This window comes from Dasypus novemcinctus, chromosome 19, assembly GCF_030445035.2.
Source record: "Dasypus novemcinctus isolate mDasNov1 chromosome 19, mDasNov1.1.hap2, whole genome shotgun sequence".
Lineage (NCBI taxonomy): Eukaryota > Metazoa > Chordata > Mammalia > Cingulata > Dasypodidae > Dasypus > Dasypus novemcinctus.
Window position 1 is genome coordinate 84029067 of NC_080691.1, and position 21663 is coordinate 84050729.

Sequence of the window (21663 nt, forward strand, 5' to 3'; positions counted from 1 at the left end):
GGGGCGTGCTGTAGGAAAACGCGGGGCGTGCAAGGGGGCGAGGGGGCGCCAGGGCAGCGTGGGAGCGGCTGGAGGGCGGGCAGGGCCGTGGACGGCTGTGGGCGAGCAGGGCCCCTGCGCAGGCCAGGGCAGGGTGGTGAGAGGCCTGCAGAGCCGGCTGCCGGGCAGCGGGAGCCGAGACTGCGGCCGGGGCTGATGGGGCGGGGCGGGGGCTCTGGAGATGGCCGGGGGCTTGGGGTGGACACACTGGACGCGGCCAGGTCCCTGGTCTGGCCTCTCAGGGCTTTCGCACCTGCCGCCCTCCTGCCCCCAGCCCCTCGCGGCCCCCGCGGCCCCTGCGCCCCAGAAGTCGGGCCCTGCGCTCCCTGCTGAGCTGGGGGAGGCCTGGGTGGGGGCCCTGCTGCGCAGGCGGTTTTTCTGTACAGATCAATTGGAGACCAGGGGCCGAAACGAGGCCCAGTGCCTCGGGGGTCTGGCCTGGGGGCCCTCGAGTCGGGGCTTTGCTGATGGTCAGGCCCTGCGCTGGGGCGGCTCCGAGGGGTGGGCCGGGCTCCCCAGGCTGCGCGCTGGGGCCCACCCCATCAGCAGTGCCGCTCCATCGCGGGGTTCCCACTCAGCGGTGGGGGGCGGGGGGCGGGGGCAGCCCGGGGGCTGCTCCCCGGGGGGCTCGGCTCCGCGACCGCCCGCTGGGCAGGGGCCTCGAGACCCCCAGTGCCCTGGCAGCCGCTCCTGGGCGTTCCAGGCACCCGACCCGAGGTGAGGGGGGGAGTCAGAGGGCCGGTCACCCCTGGGGAAACCGAGGCAGGCATGAGCCAGCCAAGGCCGAGGACCCCAGCGGCGGGCGAGCACTCACCGCGCCCCACACGCACACGCGGGCACACACTTGTAAGCCGCCTCGAGCACGAGCCCCCGCCGAGGCCCCAGTGGACAGGGGAGGGTGCTGGCCGCCCCGCTTGACCTGAGGGTGCGGCCCCCGCTGTCCCTCCTCCGCGCTCGGGGCTCAGGCGCACCAGGAGCTCACGGGTCCAGGGCGCAGCTCCCGCCGCCCTGTGGGCAGCCCCGCTCCGGGCGTGTGGGCCCCGGTGCCTCCCTGTGGGTGGGAAGGGGGGGGCCCTGGTTGGCTGTGAGGGCTTGGGGGAACCAAGACTTGGGGAACAGGGGAGGGTCGGCGGGGGCCGTGGGTAGGCAGGAGCCCGGCAGGGGGCTGCGCCCCGGGACCCTCAAGGAAGAGTTGAATCCATGGCCCGGGCCGGGCGTGGCCACAGCCGGGCAGCCTCCGGGGTGGCCGGGAGGCCCCTTGCCTCCGACTTGGAGACCCAGGTCCCCCCAGAGGCCGGAGAGCGGGAGGGGCAGCCCACCGAGCCTGGGCAGCAGGGGCCCACCCAGCGGCTCCAGGGCGCGGCAGTTCCGCCAGCGCAGCGGGGGTCTCCCGCCGCCCCGTCAGCCCCCGCCAGGTGCCTGGGCCGGGGACACCCACCAGAAGGGCCCACCCGGGCTCTGAGCCCCCAGCCCCAGCCCACGGTGGTGCGGCTAGGTGCGTTCCCGGCGCGGCCCGCGCAGGCACAGAGGGTCACAGGGTCAGAGAGGGAGGGTGGAGCGGTCTTTATTGGGGGCGGAGGGGGGGCCGCGGCGCCAGACCAGGGACCCCTGCCCAGCTGGGTCTCTGCAGCCGCCTCCGCCCGCGACGCCGTGGCCCAGGGGGCACCGAGGGCCGCGGGGAGGGACCCCATGGGGGGGGGGGGGAGGCCAGATGGGCGGAGGAGCTCAGACCCAGGGCTCCTGAGACAGTTTAGAGAAAATCCCCAAGGAGCAGGACTCTGCGGGCCGAACCCCCCGATGTAGTTTAAAACAGGAGAGAAGGGGCCGCACTGCACACCGGCTGCCCCCCCGGCTGGGCTGTCCTCAGGCCGGGGTCCGTGGCGGGAGGGCTCGTGCGGGCGCAGGCACACTGGACGCTCGGGGCCACCTGCAGGGAGGGGAGGGGCAGCTCAAGTGCAGGACCCCCACCCGCCCTGCGCCGCCCCCCCCCCTGCAGCCTGTGGGCGGGGACACGGTGTGGGCGGGGCCACGGCGTGGGGGGCACAGCTTGGGGGCACGGCGTGGGCGGGGGCATGGTGTGGGCGGGGTCACGGTGTGGGGGGCACAGCGTGGGTGCGGGCACGGTACGGGCGGGGGCATGGTATGGGGGACACGGCGTGGCGTGGGGGGTCACAGGGTGGCGGAGGTCACGGCATGGGTGGGGGCACGGTGTGGGGGGGTCACGGCATGGGTGAGGTCACAGCGTGGGCGGGTCACGGCATGGGCGGGGTGGGGGGGCAGGGTGTGGGGGGGTCACGGCGTGTGGGGTCACGGCATGGGGGGGTCACGGCGTGGGGGGGTGCTGCCGCTCACCCTCAGCTGGCGCTCCTCTGGCGGACGCTGCCCTTGTCGTTTGAGGAGTGGGTGCTGCTCTTCCTGGGTGGGGGGGGGAAGACCTCAGGGTTGTCTGCGGGGGAAGGGGCCGCCCCTTCCCAGCACCCATTGCCCGGGGTCGGCCCAGCCCCGCAGAGCGCGCAGGGGCGCTGGGGCTCGGGCCGGGGGGCTGGGGGCTCAAGGCTCCCGCTCCCCGGCAAGTGTGGGCGGAGCCTGCCCGAGCCCCCGCGAGGCTGGACTTACAGCGGAGCCGAGCCCGGGTCGTCGTCTGCAGAGGGAGAGAGACACGTCAGGGTGGACGCGGCGGCTCGCGTAACCCCGAGCCCCCCAAGCCCCGCGGGCCGCCCAGGACCCCTGCGGCCAACCCCCCGGAACCCCTGTGGCCCCCTGCACAGCCGGGCCCGCCCCGCCCAGCGCCCCGCTCAGCGCCCCACCCAGCGCCCGGGTGCAGACGAGGGCGGGCAGCCGGGCCGCGCGGGGCGGCCTCGAGGGCGCGTGGGGCCAAGGGGGTCCCGCGACTGGCCCCGGCCGGGCCTCACCGTCCAGGACTTCGTCGGGCTTCCGGCGCTTTTCGTAGACGAAGATGATAGTGACCAGCACGAGCACCTCGGCCACGATGCCCAGGAAGGGCCAGAGCGCGGCCAGGCGGCTGCGCACGCGCAGCGTGATGGTGGCGGTGGAGGTGCCCTCGGTGCTTGTGCCGTTGCACACGTACTTGCCGGGGTCAGCGCTCATGTCCAGCCTGTGGATGCGCAGCTCCACGCGCGACCCCGCAGCGCTCAGGAAGAACCTGCCCTCAGAGCCGTTGGTGATGACCTGGGGCAGGGCGGGCCACGTGAGGGCCGGGGGCAGGGCCACGGGGGGCACTGGGCCATGTGAGGGGCAGGGGGCACTGGGGCCACGTGAGGGGCGGGGGCAGGGCCACGGGGGGGCGCTGGGGCCACGTGAGGGCCGGGGGCAGGGCCACGGGGGCACTGGGCCACGTGAGGGGCGGAGGCGCTGGGGCCATGTGAAGGCTGGGGGGCAGGGCCACGGGGGCGCTGGGCCACGTGAGGGGCGGGGGGCGGGGCCGAGGGGCGCTGGGCCGTGTGAGGGCCGTGGGGGGCGCTGGGCCACGGGGGTGCGCTGGGCCACATAAGGGCCGTGGGGGGCAGGGCCAGGGGGGCCGTGCCACAGGAGGGGTCGCGGCGCCCGCTGCCCACCTGCTCCTGGCCGTCGTGCAGCTTGTACCAGACCCAATCGGTGACGGGGGGGAAGGAGTCCGACTTGCACCTGAGCACGACGGCCTCGCCCTCGGTGGCGTGCTCCGACTTCTTCACCGCCGTCACCTTGGGCGGGCCTGCGGGGGCAGAGGGGCCCCAGGCGCTGACCTGCCGCCAAGGCCACCTGGGCCCTGCCCCGCCCGAGCCCCGCCCCGCGCCCGCCCTGGCGCTCACCCGTCACGCGGATCTCGGCCCTGCCCGCGCCCTCCGGCAGGAAGACGCAGGTGTACTCCCCGGCGCTGTCGTCCAGGTCCACCTCGTACTCGGTCCGCAGGCCGGGCAGGGTGTCCTCCTTGACCACCTTGTCGCTGCGCAGCCAGAGGTGGCCCTCGATCTCGCTGGCGCTGTGGTTCAGGGCGCAGCTGAGGCGCATCTTGGAGCCCACGGTGTCTTGGAACGTGATGATTCCACTTCCACTCCCTGCGGGCGCCGCGGGCACGTGAACACGTGGCGAGGACGCGGCCAGAGCCCTGGCCCGCACCCCGCTCAGCCTCCCCGGCCTGGCCCGCGTGGCGAGAACGCAGCCCTCCTCAGTGCAGAGCTCCCCTCAGCGCAGAGCTCCCCTCACCGGCGCCGCAGAGCGAGCCCTGGCGCGACTGGGGCTGCTCGGCGTGCAGGGGGCGGGACTGCGCGACAGGACGACAGCCGGACGCGGGACCCGGCAGCACTGGGGCGCGTGTGCCCGCCCCGCTCTACTCCTGGCTGGTGGGACAGGCCCAGACACAGGGATGCGGCGGCACGTGGCACCTGCACCCAGGACACTGCAGCTGTGTGCCCGCGAGGGCAGGGCCCGGGCAGCGGGCTCCCAGCGTCTGTGCGGGAGCCGGGGACGCGCCCAGAGGAGGATCGGTGCTGCACAGGCAGCATGGCCGACGCGGGGAGGTGGGCGGCTGTGGGGCCGTCCGCACGCAGCACCCCCCACCCCACGAGACGGGAAAGCCCTTCCTGGCGCAGGGGCCCCGCGGGCAGGTCTGGCTGCCGGGAAGACAGGACACAGACCGCAAACCCAGCCACCCGCCACGCCCGTGGGCAGCGTCTGAGGGGCTCCGTCCGGTGCCAGGGCCGGGACCCCCACCCCAGCAGCCGCACCCCTCGGACCCTGGCACCACGGCCTTGTGGATGGGGCCTGGCTGTCCCCTCGCCTCTGACCACCTCTCTGCGAGCTCCACCGCAGCATGGGACGAGGGGCCCCTGCCCGCCCAGCAGGGGCATCTCGGCGCAGCCCCGGCGTCTCCCGCCACCAGGGCCCTGAGAGGGTGAGAGTCCACCCTACACGCACCCCGCCTGCCCGGCCGTCAGGCGTCTGCCCTGGGCAGGGCCCACCCGGGTGGTCACGGGGATGGACACAGCTGGCTGCCCGCGCGCTGCCCTCCCCGTGACCTAAATCTCTCAGGAATCTCGACTCCCTGGCAACTGCAAAACCAGCTCGCGGTGCGCGGCTGAGGCAGGCCTTGGGGTCGGCCGAGCCCCCTCCCGCCCTCCGCGGGCCCCTCCTCCCGGGGGCTAAAACGAGGTCAGCTGTGAGCCCTGGGGCGGGGACCGGGGAGCCCTGGGCGCTGGCGGCAGTGCTGCACCTGCCCACGTCCTCGATGCGGGCCACGCCCAAGGGGACAGGAAGCGGGTCTCTGCGTCCAGGCCGCCCCCAGGGTCGCTGAGGAGACCCGCCGGGAGACGCGGTGCCCAGAGCTGCGGTTTCCTCGAGGGGTGGTTTTAGGAAACAGCCTCACCAGGCCCCGGGGCAGGGGCGAGGGAGCCCGAGGCCCCGCAGCGCGGCCGGCACAGGCACGGCGGGACAGCCGGCCCTCCCGGCCGCCTCCGGGACGTGAGCACTCGGGTCTGGCCACGTGGCCCGGAACCGCTTCTCGAGGAAAGTCACCTTCATCTAAAAACAGCCGCTCCCCACTTCCCAGCTGGCCGGCCGGGGCGCGGGGCCAGGCAGGGGCTCCGCGGTAAACAAGCCCGCGGCCTGGCCTTGCGCCCGCTGCGCGGAGCTTCCACGCCTCCCGCCCTGCGCCTCCGGGCTCACGGGTCCACCTCGGCCTCCGGGGACCCCTGGTCAAGGCCCAAGCCCGGCAGGACGAAGGTGCAGAGTGGCCCCGGGGCTGCCCCAAGCCCACTGGCCCGGCTCTGGGAAGACACAGAGTGCGAGCGAGCAGGGCAGGACCTGCGCCCTGCAGAGCCAGCCGTGGGCGGGCGGTGGGCCCCTGCGCACAGGAGCAGGGGGCAGGGGGGCGCAGGGGGCGGGGGGGCGCAGGGGGCAGGGGTGGACACCGGCCGGGGGCCTGGCTCTGCCCCCACCTGGGCGTGGAGGCCCCTGATGGCAGAGACCAGATAAGAGGGCCAGGCCCCTGCGCTCGCTCTATCGGAGGCCACAGGAGGCCCCGCCCCGGGGAGCCGTGGGGGCCAGGAGGAGCCCACGAGGAGGAGCCCACGAGGAGGAGCCCACGAGGAGGAGCCCACGAGGAGGAGCCCACGAGGAGGAGCCCACGAGGCGCAGCCCACGAGGCGCAGCCCACGAGGCGCAGCCCACGAGGCGCAGCCCACGAGGCGCAGCCCACGAGGCGCAGCCCCCGCCGCCCAGGCCCGCCTGCGGCTCTGGCTCAAGACTGACGCCCTCTGGGGGGGCCCCTCCAAAATGAGAGCCAGACCTTTGTCCCCAACCTGCCTGGACATGACCCTTTAACCCACAGCGAGCGGCCGGCAGGGTCCAGGCGCCGCGGCCCGCGCTCACCCGGAGGCGCACAGCTCAGCCGCCTCCAGGCCGCGCCCGCCCTGCGCCCACCCCAGCCGGCCAGCCCCGAGCAGCTGAGCACCGCCCCGTGAGCTGACCTCGCTGTGACCTTGGGGCAGCCCCCTCCGAGGCCTCAGTTTCCCCACCTGTAAAACGACGGGGGAACGGAATCCCATCTCACCCTAAGAGAAGCCGAGAGGGGGCACAAGCGCACTCGGGAGGGGCCCCTCCCGGGCGGGCACCGGTGGGCAGACGCGCGCCCCGACCTGAAGGCTGGAGGAGGCCCGCGGCCGCGGGCAGAGCCGCCCAGGCTGCCCGGTCCCGGAGGGGGGGTCCCCTGTGCGTCTGGGCCCCCCGAGGTCCTGCCTCGCAAACCCCAAGGCCCCTCCCTGAAGAGGGGGTGGCTCCATGCCAAGGGGGCACCCCAGGCCCTCCCCCAGGGTCAGGTCACCCCGGCGGGGAGACCCCGAGGTTGTCCCTGAGCACCGGCACCCCTCGCCACCACCCGTTAGGAACCACCCCGGGCGGGGGGCTTTGCCTCCGGGCGCCCCCCAGCCTGGCTCTTCACCTCCAGACGCCCCCCAACCTCGGGCTTTGCCCCCGGGTGTCCCCTAACCTCGGGGCACCCCAACCTCGGGGCTTCGCCTCCAGACGCCCCCCAACCTCGGGGCTTCGCCTTCAGATGCCCCCCAAACTCGGGCTTTGCCCCCGGGTGCCCCCTAACCTCGGGACACCCCCAACCTCAACCTTTGCTTCCCGACGCCCTCTCGGACTTCGGGGCTTCACGTCCAGACGCCCCCCAACCTCAATCTTCACCTCTGGGTGCCCCTCAACCGCGGGGATTCACTTCCGGGCACCCCCCAACCTTGATCTTCGCCTCTGGAAGCCTCCCAACCTCGAGGTTTTGCCCCCAGGAGCCCCGTCAACCTCTGTCTTCACCTCCGGGTGCCCCCCCAACCTCAGGGACTCGCCTCCAGGGACTCCCCAACCTCCGGACGCCCCCAACCTCGGGGCTTCGCTTCCGGGCGCCGCCCCGGAGCGCGCCCCCCAAGCCTCTCCCGGCCCGGGGCGCCCCGTCCGCCCCGGGCGGCTCCGTCCGCACCCGCCCGGCCCCGCGACCCCCGCGGGCGCTCACAGGCGTCGGAGGCGCCCGGGCCGCCCAGCAGCGCGCCCGCCAGCAGCAGCAGCAGCGCGCCCGCCATCTTCCTCGGCCGCCCGCCGTCCCGCGCCGCCAGCCTCCGCCGCCCGCGGCCGCTATAAGAACCGGCGGGGGCGGCCGGGCGCGCGCGCGCAGGGCGTCGTCGGGGGACGGGGCGTGCACGCGCACGCAGGGCACGCACGGCTCGCACGGCGCCCCGCCCCCCGCGCGCGCGCTCAGACGCACGTAGCACGCTCTGGCCCGCGCGGACGCGGGCTACGGAAGCCGGGGCGGGTGGGCGGCCTGGCGTTGCTAGGAAACGGGCAGCCTCAGTTTCCTCCCGGCCTCCGGAGTGTTTCTTTCCCGTCTTCCGTTGAGTCGGGCGGGAGGGAGCCCGCTGTCAGCACGTCCCCCGGGGTGGGACTGCCAGTTCAAATAAAAGCACCAACGGCGGGCAGGTTTGTATTTTGCATAGAGAAGAATCATTTCTTCTAAGTATCCCGTGAAAAATTCTGGCAAAGTTATACAAAAATAAATATTTGTATGTTCCACAACAATTTAGTGTGTTGGTGTAGGGGTGTTGTATGGGAATTCCGCACGTACATAATTGCTTTGTAAGTTCACAATCTCTCTAATACAAATATATTTTAAAACGACAGACAGGGAGTGGGTGTAGCTCAGTGGCTGAGCGCCTGCTTCCCGTGTATGAGGCCCCAGGCCCATCAGCCATAACTCCTAAAAGAAACCCAATATACTCCTCGTTTATCTACAATACCGATCTAAACGTACCTCTTGTCTTATCTGAGAACCTTAACCCAAGCTCCTCAATAAATATTTAGACAAATGACAAAATAATTGCAAACAGGGATATGTGCAAAAATAGTGCTAGGTAGTCTTCGTGGTCTGGGACTTGGCGAGACACAAAAAGCACAAGTAACCGAAAAATAAACAAATAAATGTAAAACTTTGGTGCTTCAAAGGACTGAAGGCTTTTGGAAAAGACTTTCCAAAGCCTTTGAACAGACAACCCACAGGAAGGGAGAAAATATTTGCAGATCATATTGCTGATAAGGGAATTGTATCTAAAATATGTACAGGGAAGCGGATTTGGCTCAACTGGTAGGGCGTCCGTCTACCACATGGGAGGTCCGCGGTTCAAACCCCGGGCCTCCTGACCCGTGTGGAGCTGGCCATGCGCAGTGCTGATGCGTGCAAGGAGTGTCCTGCCACGCAGGGGTGTCCCCCGCATAGGGGAGCCCCACGCGCAAGGAGTGCGCCCCGTAAGGAGAGCCGCCCAGCGCGAAAGAAAGTGCAGCCTGCCCAGGAATGGCGCCGCACACACGGAGAGCTGACACAAGACCACACAACAGAAAGAAACACAGATTCCTGTGCTGCTGACAAGAATACAAGCAGACACAGAAGAACACACAGCGAATGGACACAGAGAGCAAAGAGAGCAGACCACTGGTGGGGGTGGGGGGAGAAAAAAAATGTAGAGAATTCCTACAACTCAACAAGGAAGAAAATCCATTTAAAATCTGGGGAAAGGATCTGTTGTGGTTTGGAGTCGTAGGTACCCCAGAGAAACCAGTGCTTAAATGTAGTCCCTGCCTTTGGCCCCGGTAAGGAGGAGCCTCTGGTGAGCGACTCCAGTCAAGGCGGGCCGGGCCCAGGCCGGGTGGGTCTTCGTCCTATTCCTGGAGTCCTTACAAGCAGAACGAAACTCACACCGAGAGCCACAGGCAGCCAGCAGCTGAAGGCCAGTGCCACCCGGGGGGAGGGAGCGCCAGGAGGGCCCCACGCGCCTCGCCCTGGGGCAAGGTAAGGACCAGGCGTCGCTGGCCGCCGGCCCCAGATCGCCAGGGAGAAAGCGTCGCCTTGATGATGCCTTGTTTTGGACTTTTTCCAAACCTTAAAGCCGGGAGCCAGTAACACAACACATTGCACGGTATTTGCAGGAGCAGACCAGTAAACTAAAACAAAGTTTGGTGCCAGGAGAGTGAGGTGTTCCTATCTCAAATACCAAAAATGCAGAAACAGCTTTGGCATTGGTTCATGGCAGAGATGGGAAGAGCTGCGAGGGGCTTGACAGAGAAAACCTAGATTGCGTTGAAGAGACTCTTGTTAGAAATACGGGTGGATAAGGCGCTCTTGATGAGGCCTGAGAAGGAAATGGTGAATGTGTCATTGCAAACTGGAGGAAAGGCAACCCTGGTTTTAAAGTCGCAGAGAATTTGGTGAAATTGAGCTCTGAGGTTGGACGGAAGGCGGAATTTGAGAGCCGTGCTCTCAGATACTTGGCCGAGGAGATTTCCAAGCTACGTGTGGAAGATGCAGCCTGGCTTCTCCTTGCAGCTACAGGGAAACGCAAGAGGAAGGCGACACGCTGAGCGAACTCCTGGGCACAAAGACACCAGAAATGGATGGTTTGGAAAATTCTGTGCCTGTCCAGAACAGGGCTCCACGTGGGGGTCTAACCAAACGTGGACCCGTCAGCCGTTTCAGCGGTGTCAGGATTGGAAACGCAGCTACGCAGGAAGGATCTGTGGCAGGCGCCATTGTCTGACGGTTTGGAGCCCTGTGTTCTTCATGCAAAACCAGCAAGTTTCTTCTGAGGCTTTTAGGAGTGGAACCATTGCCACTGCGCTAAAAAGGACAGGAAAGGGACAGACGGGAGGAAAAAATGCCTTCAAGAATGGGATCATGGGAGCCGGGGCCTGGCCCAAAGCCAGGAGAGTGCCACCGGGGAGGATGGGGCGAGGCAGAAACCAGGCGAAGCGGGCGGCTGGGTCCCTGGGGCAAGGCCCTTCCCAGAGCAGCCGCCGGAGCACGGGGGCAGTTCTCTAATCCAGGAGGGGGACGCCCCCGAGCTCAACAAGAGTGGGTGCCCACTGCATGTGATGGGAATGTGGCGCTCAGCCCGTCTGTCCGTCTGACCCACACACCCAGAGAGGGAAATGGGACACAGCGGTGGGGACGGGGGAAGCGGCTGCTGTCGCCGGGCAGCCAGGTCCACTGGAATTTCAGGGAACGGCAGATCCTTTTTTCCCCTTATAAGTATATCCCAAAGACGGTGTGGGATATACTTACACTAAAATCGCTATTGCGAGGATGGTGGGACCCTCTCTGCACCCTTGAGGGGTGCTCCGGCTTCGTTCTTCACCTGCGTCCTCCCGAGAGGTTGGGGCTCCCAGGTCCAGCCCGTTGCCGGGCGGTGGAGGAGGCCTTCAAGTGGCTTTGGGGGAAGGCGCGAGGCACTGGGGGGCCCCGGGAGGGACCTGCCCAAGGAGAGTCGCACGTGACGTGTGGGCCAGAGGGGCCTTGGCCGCCCTGGGGGAGGTCCGGCCAGGAGGGGCGGGGGCTCGCCTGGTGGGTGGAGGGGGCCCACAAGGACGCTCCCACCCAGACCCCACGGCCCGGGCGGCCTCGCTTGGGAAGGGTCTCCGCAGAGGTAACGAGGAAGACGGGGGGCAGGGGGAGCCCCCGGAGGAGCCCCCTGCAGACCCCGCTCTCGGGCCTCAGGACGCGGAGGGCAGCTCCTGGGTGCAGCCGCCCAGCGCGTGGCGACCGCGTCCAGCAGCCCAGGACACGTGTTGGGAGAGCCACGCAGGCGAGGGGAGAGCCGCATGGGTGGGGGGAGAGCCGCGCCGGCAGGGGGAGAGCTGTGCGGCCGCCTGGCCTTGAGAGCTGGACTCGATGGCGTGACGGGTGGGGGGGCTGTGGGCGTCAACTTTGGGGGTGCTGGTGGGAGCGTCCTCTGTGAAATGGGTGGGACCAGAGCCTGGCCTGGACCCAGCAGCAGTGCCACGCTGGGGAGTGGGGGGGGGCCCGGGGGGTCTCCCGCCAAGGAGCCCCAGTGTGAGCTGGCAACTCCCCGAGGCTCCCCTGAGCCGCCCTGCGGGTGCTGACAGCAGCAGCTGCCTTACCCCGCCTGACCTGACCCTAAACCTAATCATAACCCTCCACCTGACCTTGACCCTGACCTTGACCTCCACCTGACCTTATCCTAGCCCTGACCCTACCCTGACCCTAACCTTCCACCTGACCTGACCCAACCCTGACCCTACCCTCACCATGACACTAATCCTAACCCTACTGTGACCCTAACCCTGACCCTACCCTGACCCTACCCTACCCTGGAGGACCAGTTCCCTCCACTTTCTGGTCTCTTCCGCCGCAGACCTGGTGCGCCTCTGGGGAGTGGGGAGCGCGCGCTGCTTTAGACCTGGTCCTTCGGGGGCCGCCCGCGGGGTCACCCCGAGGCCTCCGGAGCCCCCGCGGCCGCCGTGTCGTTTCTGCGCCTTGTTTTCAGGCGTCCTGCCGGGAAGCCGTACGGCCAAGGGGAGCCCGAGCTCTTCCCGACTCTCCCGTGAACGCCTTTGCCACCTTCTCTCGCTCGCGCCCACCTTCCTGCCGGAAAACTCTGGGAGTCGCCGGTGCTGTGGTCCCTTGACCCTAAACGTTCAGGACAGCAGAGCTGGGAGAGGAAGGGTGCTGCCCGCCGCAGCTGCGCCTGCCCGCGGGGCCGCCGGGCCGCCTCCGCCGCTGTGCACGCCACGGGCCTGGAAACGCGCTCAGGGAGGGAGGCGGCCCTGTCCAGTCGTGGACACGAAGTGTCCGGAAAGGCTGGTCCAGGGGCCGGAGGAGGGCCAAGGCCGCCTGGGCTGGCGAGGGCGGGGGCCCCTTGGTGGGGATGAGAACGCCCTGAGGTGGCGGCTGCGCCCTGGGGATGTGCTGAACGCCGCTGGGCTGCGCCCTTCAAAGTGGCTCAAACGTGAACTTCCTGTTCTGTGAAATATTCCATCATACAAAAAAGATGGAAAAAAGGGAGACAGGGAAGTTGGGATTTGAGTGCAGATGCCAGGTATGAGGCTCGTTGCCGCGGGGGCCTCGAGGGGCCGGGTGGGGGCTCGTTCCCAGAGGGCACTCAGCCAGCTCGGTAGGGTGAAGCGCCTGCAGCCCCTTCCTTTCAAACGCTTCGTGCGAATCCTCCACGCTGACGGATCAGGCAGGCGTGACCAACGCCAGCCGTGGTTGCGCTGCGTCGGAGGCGGGACGTCCCCGCGTCCTCGGCACCCGCGCTGCCGCAGGCTGGAAGATGCACGCAGCGTAAGTCGGGGAAGAATTCCCTGCACCTGTAGGTGCGGGAACCGCCACTCGCACACGGGCGTCGGCTGTGACGCTGCCGTCGCCCGCGAGTGCCCCGAGCCCGGGACACCGGCAGGTCCCTGCGCAGGTCGAGCCCTCGGCAACACGGGTGTCCTCTGGGCACTGGCGGGGCTGAGCAGGCCCCTGGGCCCCTCCCCGCGTGACAAGCACAGATGTCCCCAGAGCTTGCCTGGGGTCCCCTGGGGGCAGGGTCGCCCGGCTACCGGTAAGTGGAGATGTGGGGGCCCCTGGGGAGGTGCTGCCCGGGGACTGGCGCCCGGTGTCGTGGACCCGCTGCAGACTCGGGCCGCCTGCTCGGCCGAGGGGAGTGAGGGGAGGCGCCGGCCTTGACCGGCCGCTGCTGCGGGCGTGTCCACACGGTGGCCCCACGGGCCGGGCCTGGGCGCGTCCTGGGTGTGGGTGACGCCTTGGTGTACAGTCAGACATTAAATGTGCACCTGCCTCGCCCGAAACCCACCACCCCAGGCCGGTGCCGAGAGAACCATCAGAGAAACCCCAACAGGCACGTCCTGAGAGACCCCCAACCGGCGCCCCCAAGTCGGGCAAAGTCGTCAGGAACCAGGGCGGCCCAAGAAACCGTCCCAGCCTGGAGGGGCCACGGGAGCCTGAGACAAACTGCAACAGGCACCCCAGGTGGGCTTCTGGGGCAAAAAAGGGGCATCCGGGAGCAACAGAGGGACTCTGAGTGCCGTGTGGACTTTTGTCAACGATGGACCAATGCCGGTTCATTCCTGGGACAAAGGGGCCCACTCGAGAAGGGGTAAAGCGGGGAGACGAGGTGTGGCTTACAGAGGCGCCCCACACTGTTTGCATAGTCTAAAGTCAGCGCAAAACTGTCGTAAAACAGAGTCTATTAAAAAAAGAAAGATAAGGAACGCTTCGGCCATTTGCCCAAAAGAGAGACTCTGCTTCTTCCCCCTTCTTCCCTCCCTTCCTTTGAAATGAATCAGAAAGCGTTTCCCTCGTCACGGGAACAGCCTGGAAGCTGGTGGGGGCTCAAGGAGAAAGGGCTCTGCGGGTGCAGAAGAGACAACTCCTCAAAGCCCTCCGTCTCAACTCAGCAGGCTCCCCTCGGGGGAAGGTACCTCCCAGGAGCGGCGCGGGGGTGGGCCGGGCGGTGGGAGGAGAGCCCATGCCCAGAGGGGGCAGCCACCCCAGGCCACGCGAGGCTGCCCCTGGGGTGGGCGCGGGTGCCGGACTGCAAGGGGGGTCGCCATTCCCATAAAAACCTTTGGCTCTGTCTGCCTAGAGGAGCCCACGCCAGATCTCAGTGTGTGTTTCCGTCCTTCTCTCCCATTTCTCAGCAAGTGCTGTTCTTTCCCCCCATTTCACAATAAATTCTGTTTCGCCAAGAACCACTAGGAATCCAACCCTCAGCTGGCTTCATTTGGCAAGCCAGCCAGGAAACAGGTGAGCGGCGCTCCCCGCCCCTGCCAGAGACTCTGCTCGTGCCTAGGAACTTGTAAGGTAGATTTGGGGTTTGCCTGATACACACTGGATGATGGTGAAAGAATCCACGCCTTCCAGGACAAAACATTGGTCAAGCGGGGATTTCAGCCAGTTCCAACCACAGTGTCAGACCCGTCTTTACTCGACCTTGGCAGGAGAGCCAGAGAGGTTTACGCCTGTCAGGCAGGGACTACCGCCCTCACCAGCAGGAAGCAGCTACGGAAGAATGGCCATCACCCCTCAGCACCCTCTAAAAACAAGGCGTGGACTCTGCGGGAGGAGCTGAGGCAGGTTAGTGCAGGGAAACGAGGAGACGAGCCACAGCACGGCCGACAGGCAGCACGGCCGCCAGACAGCACGGCCACAAGCAGCACGGCCGACAGACAGCACGGCCACAAGCAGCATGGCCGACAGACAGCACGGCCACCAAGTAGCATGGCCGACAGACAGCACGGCCGACAGACAGCACAGCTGACAGACAACACAGCCACAAGCAGCACGGCCGACAGACAGCACGGCCGACAGACAGCATGGCTGACAGACAACACAGCCACAAGCAGCACGGCCGACAGACAGCACGGCCGACAGACAGCACGGCTGACAGACAACACAGCCACAAGCAGCACGGCCGACAGACAGCACGGCCGACAGACAGCACGGCTGACAGACAACACAGCCACAAGCAGCACGGCCGACAGACAGCACGGCCACCAAGTAGCATGGCCGACAGACAGCACGGCCGACAGACAGCACGGCTGACAGACAACATGGCCACAAGCAGCACGGCCGACAGCACGGCCGACAGACAGCACGGCTGACAGACAACACAGCCACAAGCAGCACGGCCGACAGACAGCACGGCCGACAGACAGCACGGCCGACAGACAGCACGGCTGACAGACAACACGGCCACAAGCAGCACGGCCGACAGACAGCACAGCTGACAGACAACACAGCCACAAGCAGCACGGCCGACAGACAGCACGGCCACCAAGTAGCATGGCCGACAGACAGCACGGCCGACAGACAGCACGGCCGCCAGACAGCACAGCCACAAGCAGCATGGCCGATAGACAGCACGGCCACCAAGTAGCATGGCCGACAGACAGCACGGCTGACAGACAGCACGGCTGACAGACAACACAGCCACAAGCAGCATGGCCGACAGACAGCACGGCCACCAAGTAGCATGGCCGACAGACAGCACGGCCGACAGACAGCACGGCTGACAGACAGCACAGCCACAAGCAGCACGGCCAACAGCACGGCCGACAGACAGCATGGCTGACAGACAACACAGCCACAAGCAGCATGGCCGACAGACAGCACGGCCGACAGACAGCACGGCCGCCAGACAGCACAGCCACAAGCAGCATGGCCGACAGACAGCACGGCCGACAGACAGCACAGCTGACAGACAACACAGCCACAAGCAGCACGGCCGACAGACAGCACGGCCACCAAGTAGCATGGCCGACAGACAGCACGGCCGACAGACAGCACGGCTGACAGACAACACGGCCACAAGCAGCACGGCCGACAGACAGCACGGCCACCAAGTAGCATGGCCGACAGACAGCACGGCCGACAGACAGCACGGCCGCCAGACAGCACAGCCACAAGCAGCATGGCCGACAGACAGCACGGCCACCAAGTAGCATGGCCGACAGACAGCACGGCCGACAGACAGCACGGCCGACAGACAGCACGGCCGACAGACAGCATGGCCGACTGACAACATGGCTGCCTGACAACACGGCCGACAGCACAGCCGACAGGGAGCACGGCCAACAGCACGGCTGACAGGGAGCACGGCCAACAGCACGGCTGACAGGGAGCACGGCCAACAGACAACACAGTTCACAGACAACATGGCTGCCAAACAACATGGTCACCAAGCAGCACGGCCGACAGGGAGCACAGCTGACAGGGAGCACAGCCGACAGGGAGCACGGCCGACAGGGAGCACAGCCGACAGGGAGCACGGCCGACAGGGAGCACAGCCGACAGGGAGCACAGCCAACAGGGAGCACGGCTGACAGCACAGCCGACAGGGAGCACGGCCGACAGGGAGCACGGCCAACAGGGAGCACGGCTGACAGCACGGCCGACAGGGAGCATGGTCGACAGGGAGCACGACCGACAGCACGCTGACAGGGAGCACGGCCGACAGGGAGCACGGCCGACAGGGAGCACGGCCGACAGGGAGCACAGCCGACAGGGAGCACGGCCGACAGGGAGCACGGCCGACAGGGAGCACGGCTGACAGCACGACCGACAGGGAGCATGGTCGACAGGGAGCACGACCGACAGCACGCTGACAGGGAGCACGGCCGACAGGGAGCACGGCCGACAGGGAGCACGGTTGACAGGGAGCACGGCCGACAGCACAGCCGACAGGGAGCACGGCCGACAGGGAGCACAGCTGACAGGGAACACGGCCGACAGCACAGCCGACAGGGAGCACGGCCGACAGGGAGCACGGCTGACAGGGAGCACGGCCGACAGGGAGCATGGTCGACAGGGAGCACGACCGACAGCACGCTGACAGGGAGCACGGCCGACAGGGAGCACGGCCGACAGGGAGCATGGGCCGACAGGGAGCACAGCTGACAGGGAGCACGACCGACAGCAGAGCCGACAGGGAGCACGGCCGACAGGGAGCATGGCCGACAGGGAGCATGGCCGACAGGGAGCATGACCGACAGCACGGCTGACAGGGAGCATGGCCAACAGGGAGCACAGCCGACAGCACAGCCGACAGGGAGCACGGCCGACAGGGAGCACGACCGACAGCACGGCTGACAGGGAGCATGGCCGACAGGGAGCACGGCCGACAGCACAGCCGACAGGGAGCACGGGCCGACAGGGAGCACGGCTGACAGCACGGCCGACAGGGAGCACAGCCGACAGGGAGCACGGCCGACAGCACAGCCGACAGGGAGCACGGCCGACAGGGAGCACGGCCGACAGGGAGCATGGCCGACAGGGAGCACGGCCGACAGGGAGCACGGCCGACAGCACAGCCGACAGGGAGCACGGGCCGACAGGGAGCACGGCTGACAGCACGGCCGACAGGGAGCACGGCCGACAGGGAGCACGGCCGACAGGGAGCATGGCCGACAGGGAGCACGGCCGACAGGGAGCACGGCCGACAGCACAGCCGACAGGGAGCACGGGCCGACAGGGAGCACGGCTGACAGCACGGCCGACAGGGAGCACAGCCGACAGGGAGCATGGCTGACAGGGAGCACGGCTGACAGGGAGCACGGTTGACAGGGAGCACGGCCGACAGCAGAGCCGACAGGGAGCACGGCCGACAGGGAGCACAGCTGACAGGGAACACGGCCGACAGCACAGCCGACAGGGAGCACGGCCGACAGGGAGCACGGCTGACAGGGAGCACGGCCGACAGGGAGCATGGTCGACAGGGAGCACGACTGACAGCACGCTGACAGGGAGCACGGCCGACAGGGAGCACGGCCGACAGGGAGCATGGCCGACAGGGAGCATGGCCGACAGCATGGCTGACAGGGAGCACGGCCAACAGGGAGCACGGCCGACAGCACAGCCGACAGGGAGCATGGCCGACAGCACGGCTGACAAGGAGCACGGCCAACAGCATGGCTGACAGGGAGCACGGCCGACAGGGAGCATGGCCGACAGGGAGCACGGCCAACAGCACGGCTGACAGGGAGCATGGCCAACAGGGAGCACGGCCGACAGCACAGCCGACAGGGAGCACGGCCGACAGGGAGCACGGCCGACAGGGAGCATGACCGACAGCACGGCTGACAGGGAGCACGGCCGACAGGGAGCACGGCCAACAGCACGGCCGACAGGGAGCATGGCCGACAGGGAGCCAGCCGACAGGGAGCATGGCCGACAGGGAGCACGGCCGACAGCACGGCTGACAGGGAGCATGGCCAACAGGGAGCACGGCCGACAGCACAGCCGACAGGGAGCACGGCCGACAGGGAGCATGGCCGACAGGGAGCATGGCCGACAGGGAGCATGACCGACAGCACAGCCGACAGGGAGCACGGCCGACAGCACAGCCGACAGGGAGCACGGCCGACAGGGAGCACGGCCGACAGCACAGCCGACAGGGAGCACGGCCGACAGGGAGCACGGCCGACAGCACAGCCGACAGGGAGCACGGGCCGACAGGGAGCACGGCTGACAGCACGGCCGACAGGGAGCACAGCCGACAGGGAGCATGGCCGACAGGGAGCATGACCGACAGCATGGCTGACAGGGAGCATGGCCGACAGGGAGCACGGCCGACAGCACAGCCGACAGGGAGCACGGCCGACAGGGAGCACGGCCGACAGCACAGCCGACAGGGAGCACGGCCGACAGGGAGCACGGCCGACAGGGAGCATGACCGACAGCACGGCTGACAGGGAGCACGGCCGACAGGGAGCACGGCCGACAGGGAGCACGGCCAACAGAACGGCCGACAGGGAGCATGGCCGACAGGGAGCCGGCCGACAGGGAGCATGGCCGACAGGGAGCACGGCCGACAGCACGGCTGACAGGGAGCATGGCCAACAGGGAGCACGGCCGACAGCACAGCCGACAGGGAGCACGGCCGACAGGGAGCATGGCCGACAGGGAGCATGGCCGACAGGGAGCATGACCGACAGCACAGCCGACAGGGAGCACGGCCGACAGCACAGCCGACAGGGAGCACGGCCGACAGGGAGCACGGCCGACAGCACAGCCGACAGGGAGCACGGCCGACAGGGAGCACGGCCGACAGCACAGCCGACAGGGAGCACGGGCCGACAGGGAGCACGGCTGACAGCACGGCCGACAGGGAGCACAGCCGACAGGGAGCATGGCCGACAGGGAGCATGACCGACAGCATGGCTGACAGGGAGCATGGCCGACAGGGAGCACGGCCGACAGCACAGCCGACAGGGAGCACGGCCGACAGGGAGCACGGCCGACAGCACAGCCGACAGGGAGCACGGCCGACAGGGAGCACGGCCGACAGGGAGCATGACCGACAGCACGGCTGACAGGGAGCACGGCCGACAGGGAGCACGGCCGACAGGGAGCACGGCCAACAGAACGGCCGACAGGGAGCATGGCCGACAGGGAGCCGGCCGACAGGGAGCATGGCCGACAGGGAGCACGGCCGACAGCACGGCTGACAGGGAGCATGGCCAACAGGGAGCACGGCCGACAGCACAGCCGACAGGGAGCACGGCCGACAGGGAGCATGGCCGACAGGGAGCATGGCCGACAGGGAGCATGACCGACAGCACAGCCGACAGGGAGCACGGCCGACAGCACAGCCGACAGGGAGCACGGCCGACAGGGAGCACGGCCGACAGCACAGCCGACAGGGAGCACGGCCGACAGGGAGCACGGCCGACAGCACAGCCGACAGGGAGCACGGGCCGACAGGGAGCACGGCTGACAGCACGGCCGACAGGGAGCACAGCCGACAGGGAGCATGGCCGACAGGGAGCATGACCGACAGCATGGCTGACAGGGAGCATGGCCGACAGGGAGCACGGCCGACAGGGAGCACGGCCGACAGCACAGCCGACAGCACAGCCGACAGGGAGCACGGCCGACAGGGAGCACGGCCGACAGGGAGCACGGCTGACAGGGAGCACGGTTGACAGGGAGCACGGCCGACAGCACAGCCGACAGGGAGCACGGCCGACAGGGAGCATGGGCCAACAGGGAGCACAGCTGATAGGGAGCACGAAAGACAGCACAGCCAACAGGGAGCACGGCCGACAGCACGGCTGACAGGGAGCACAGCCGACAGGGAGCACGGCCGACAGGGAGCACGGCCGACAGGGAGCACGACCGACAGGGAGCACGACCGACAGCACGGCCGACAGGGAGCACGGCCGACAGGGAGCACGACCGACAGCACGGCCGACAGGGAGCACGGCCGACAGGGAGCACGACCGACAGCACGGCCGACAGGGAGCACGGCCGACAGGGAGCACGACCGACAGCACGGCCGACAGGGAGCACGGCCGACAGGGAGCACGGCCGACAGGGAGCACGGCCGACAGCACGGCCGACAGGGAGCACGGCCGACAGCACGGCCGACAGGGAGCATGGCCGACAGGGAGCACGGCCGACAGCACGGCCGACAGGGAGCATGGCCGACAGGGAGCACGGCCGACAGCACGGCCGACAGGGAGCATGGCCGACAGGGAGCACGGCCGACAGCACGGCCGACAGGGAGCATGGCCGACAGGGAGCACGGCCGACAGCACGGCCGACAGGGAGCACGGCCGACAGGGAGCATGGCCGACAGGGAGCACGACCGACAGCACGGCTGACAGGGAGCACGGTTGACAGGGAGCACGACCGACAGCACGGCCGACAGGGAGCACGACCGAGAGGGAGCATGGCCGACAGCACGGCTGACAGGGAGCACGGCCGACAGGGAGCACGACCGACAGCACGGCCGACAGGGAGCACGACCGACAGGGAGCATGGCCGACAGGGAGCACGACCAACAGCACGGCTGACAGGGAGCATGGCCGACAGGGAGCACGGCCGACAGCACAGCCGACAGGGAGCATGGCCGACAGGGAGCACGACCGACAGCATGGCTGACAGGGAGCATGGCCGACAGGGAGCACGGCCGACAGCACGGCTGACAGGGAGCATGGCCGACAGGGAGCACGGCCGACAGCACAGCCGACAGGGAGCACGGCCGACAGGGAGCACGACTGACAGCACGGCCGACAGCACAGCCGACAGGGAGCACGGCCGACAGGGAGCACGACTGACAGCACGGCCGACAGGGAGCACGGGCCGACAGGGAGCACGGCCGACAGGCAGCACAGCTGACAGACAACACAGTCAGCAAGTGGCATGGCTGACAGACAACACGGCCAACAGCATGGCCAACAGACAACATGGCTGACAGGGAGCACGGCCGACAGGGAGCACGCCCGACAGCACGGCTGATGGAGCACTGCCGACAGGGAGCACAGCCGACAGCACAGCCGACAGGGAACACGGCCGACAGCACAGCCGACAGGGAGCACGGCCGACAGGGAGCACGGCCGACAGGGAGCACGACCGACAGCACAGCCGACAGGGAGCATGGGCCGACAGGGAGCACGGCCGACAGGAGCACGGCCGACAGGCAGCACAGCTGACAGACAACACAGTCAGCAAGTGGCATGGCTGACAGACAACACGGCTGACAGCACCGTGGCTGACACAAGGCTGCAAGACGTCGCCGAGACCGAGTTTAACCTTGAGGTCCCGGTGTCTCTTTCTGGGACCGCCTTGGCCTGGATATTTTGAACAGGCCTCCGCATTGGCCCCTGCCGTTGGTGGGTAACAGTGACGGCTGGGCCCTCCCGAGCGTTAGCAAGGGGAGGGATAATTACAGCTTAAAAGGTGACCACACAAGCCAAAGCCGCTCTGTCTAGAGCCCGCACTAAACTCGGTGTGTATTTCCGTCCTTCTCTCCCATTTCTCAGCAAGCTCTGTCTTTTCCCCCA

General features: G+C 68.1%; 1 protein-coding gene across 1 annotated transcript; it reads right to left on the minus strand.

Moving 5' to 3' along the window:
* Window positions 1-1587: 1587 nt before the first annotated feature.
* BSG (basigin (Ok blood group)) lies at window positions 1588-7696 on the minus strand. Its single transcript, XM_058282247.2, has 7 exons — window positions 7541-7696; window positions 3849-4094; window positions 3615-3751; window positions 2952-3228; window positions 2656-2680; window positions 2392-2454; window positions 1588-1966 (listed from the first exon to the last, which is right to left on the minus strand). Exons 1-6 carry the CDS (start codon window positions 7605-7607, stop codon window positions 2394-2396), a joined length of 813 nt encoding a protein of 270 aa, XP_058138230.1. The 5' UTR covers window positions 7608-7696; the 3' UTR covers window positions 1588-1966; window positions 2392-2393.
* Window positions 7697-21663: the final 13967 nt, after the last annotated feature.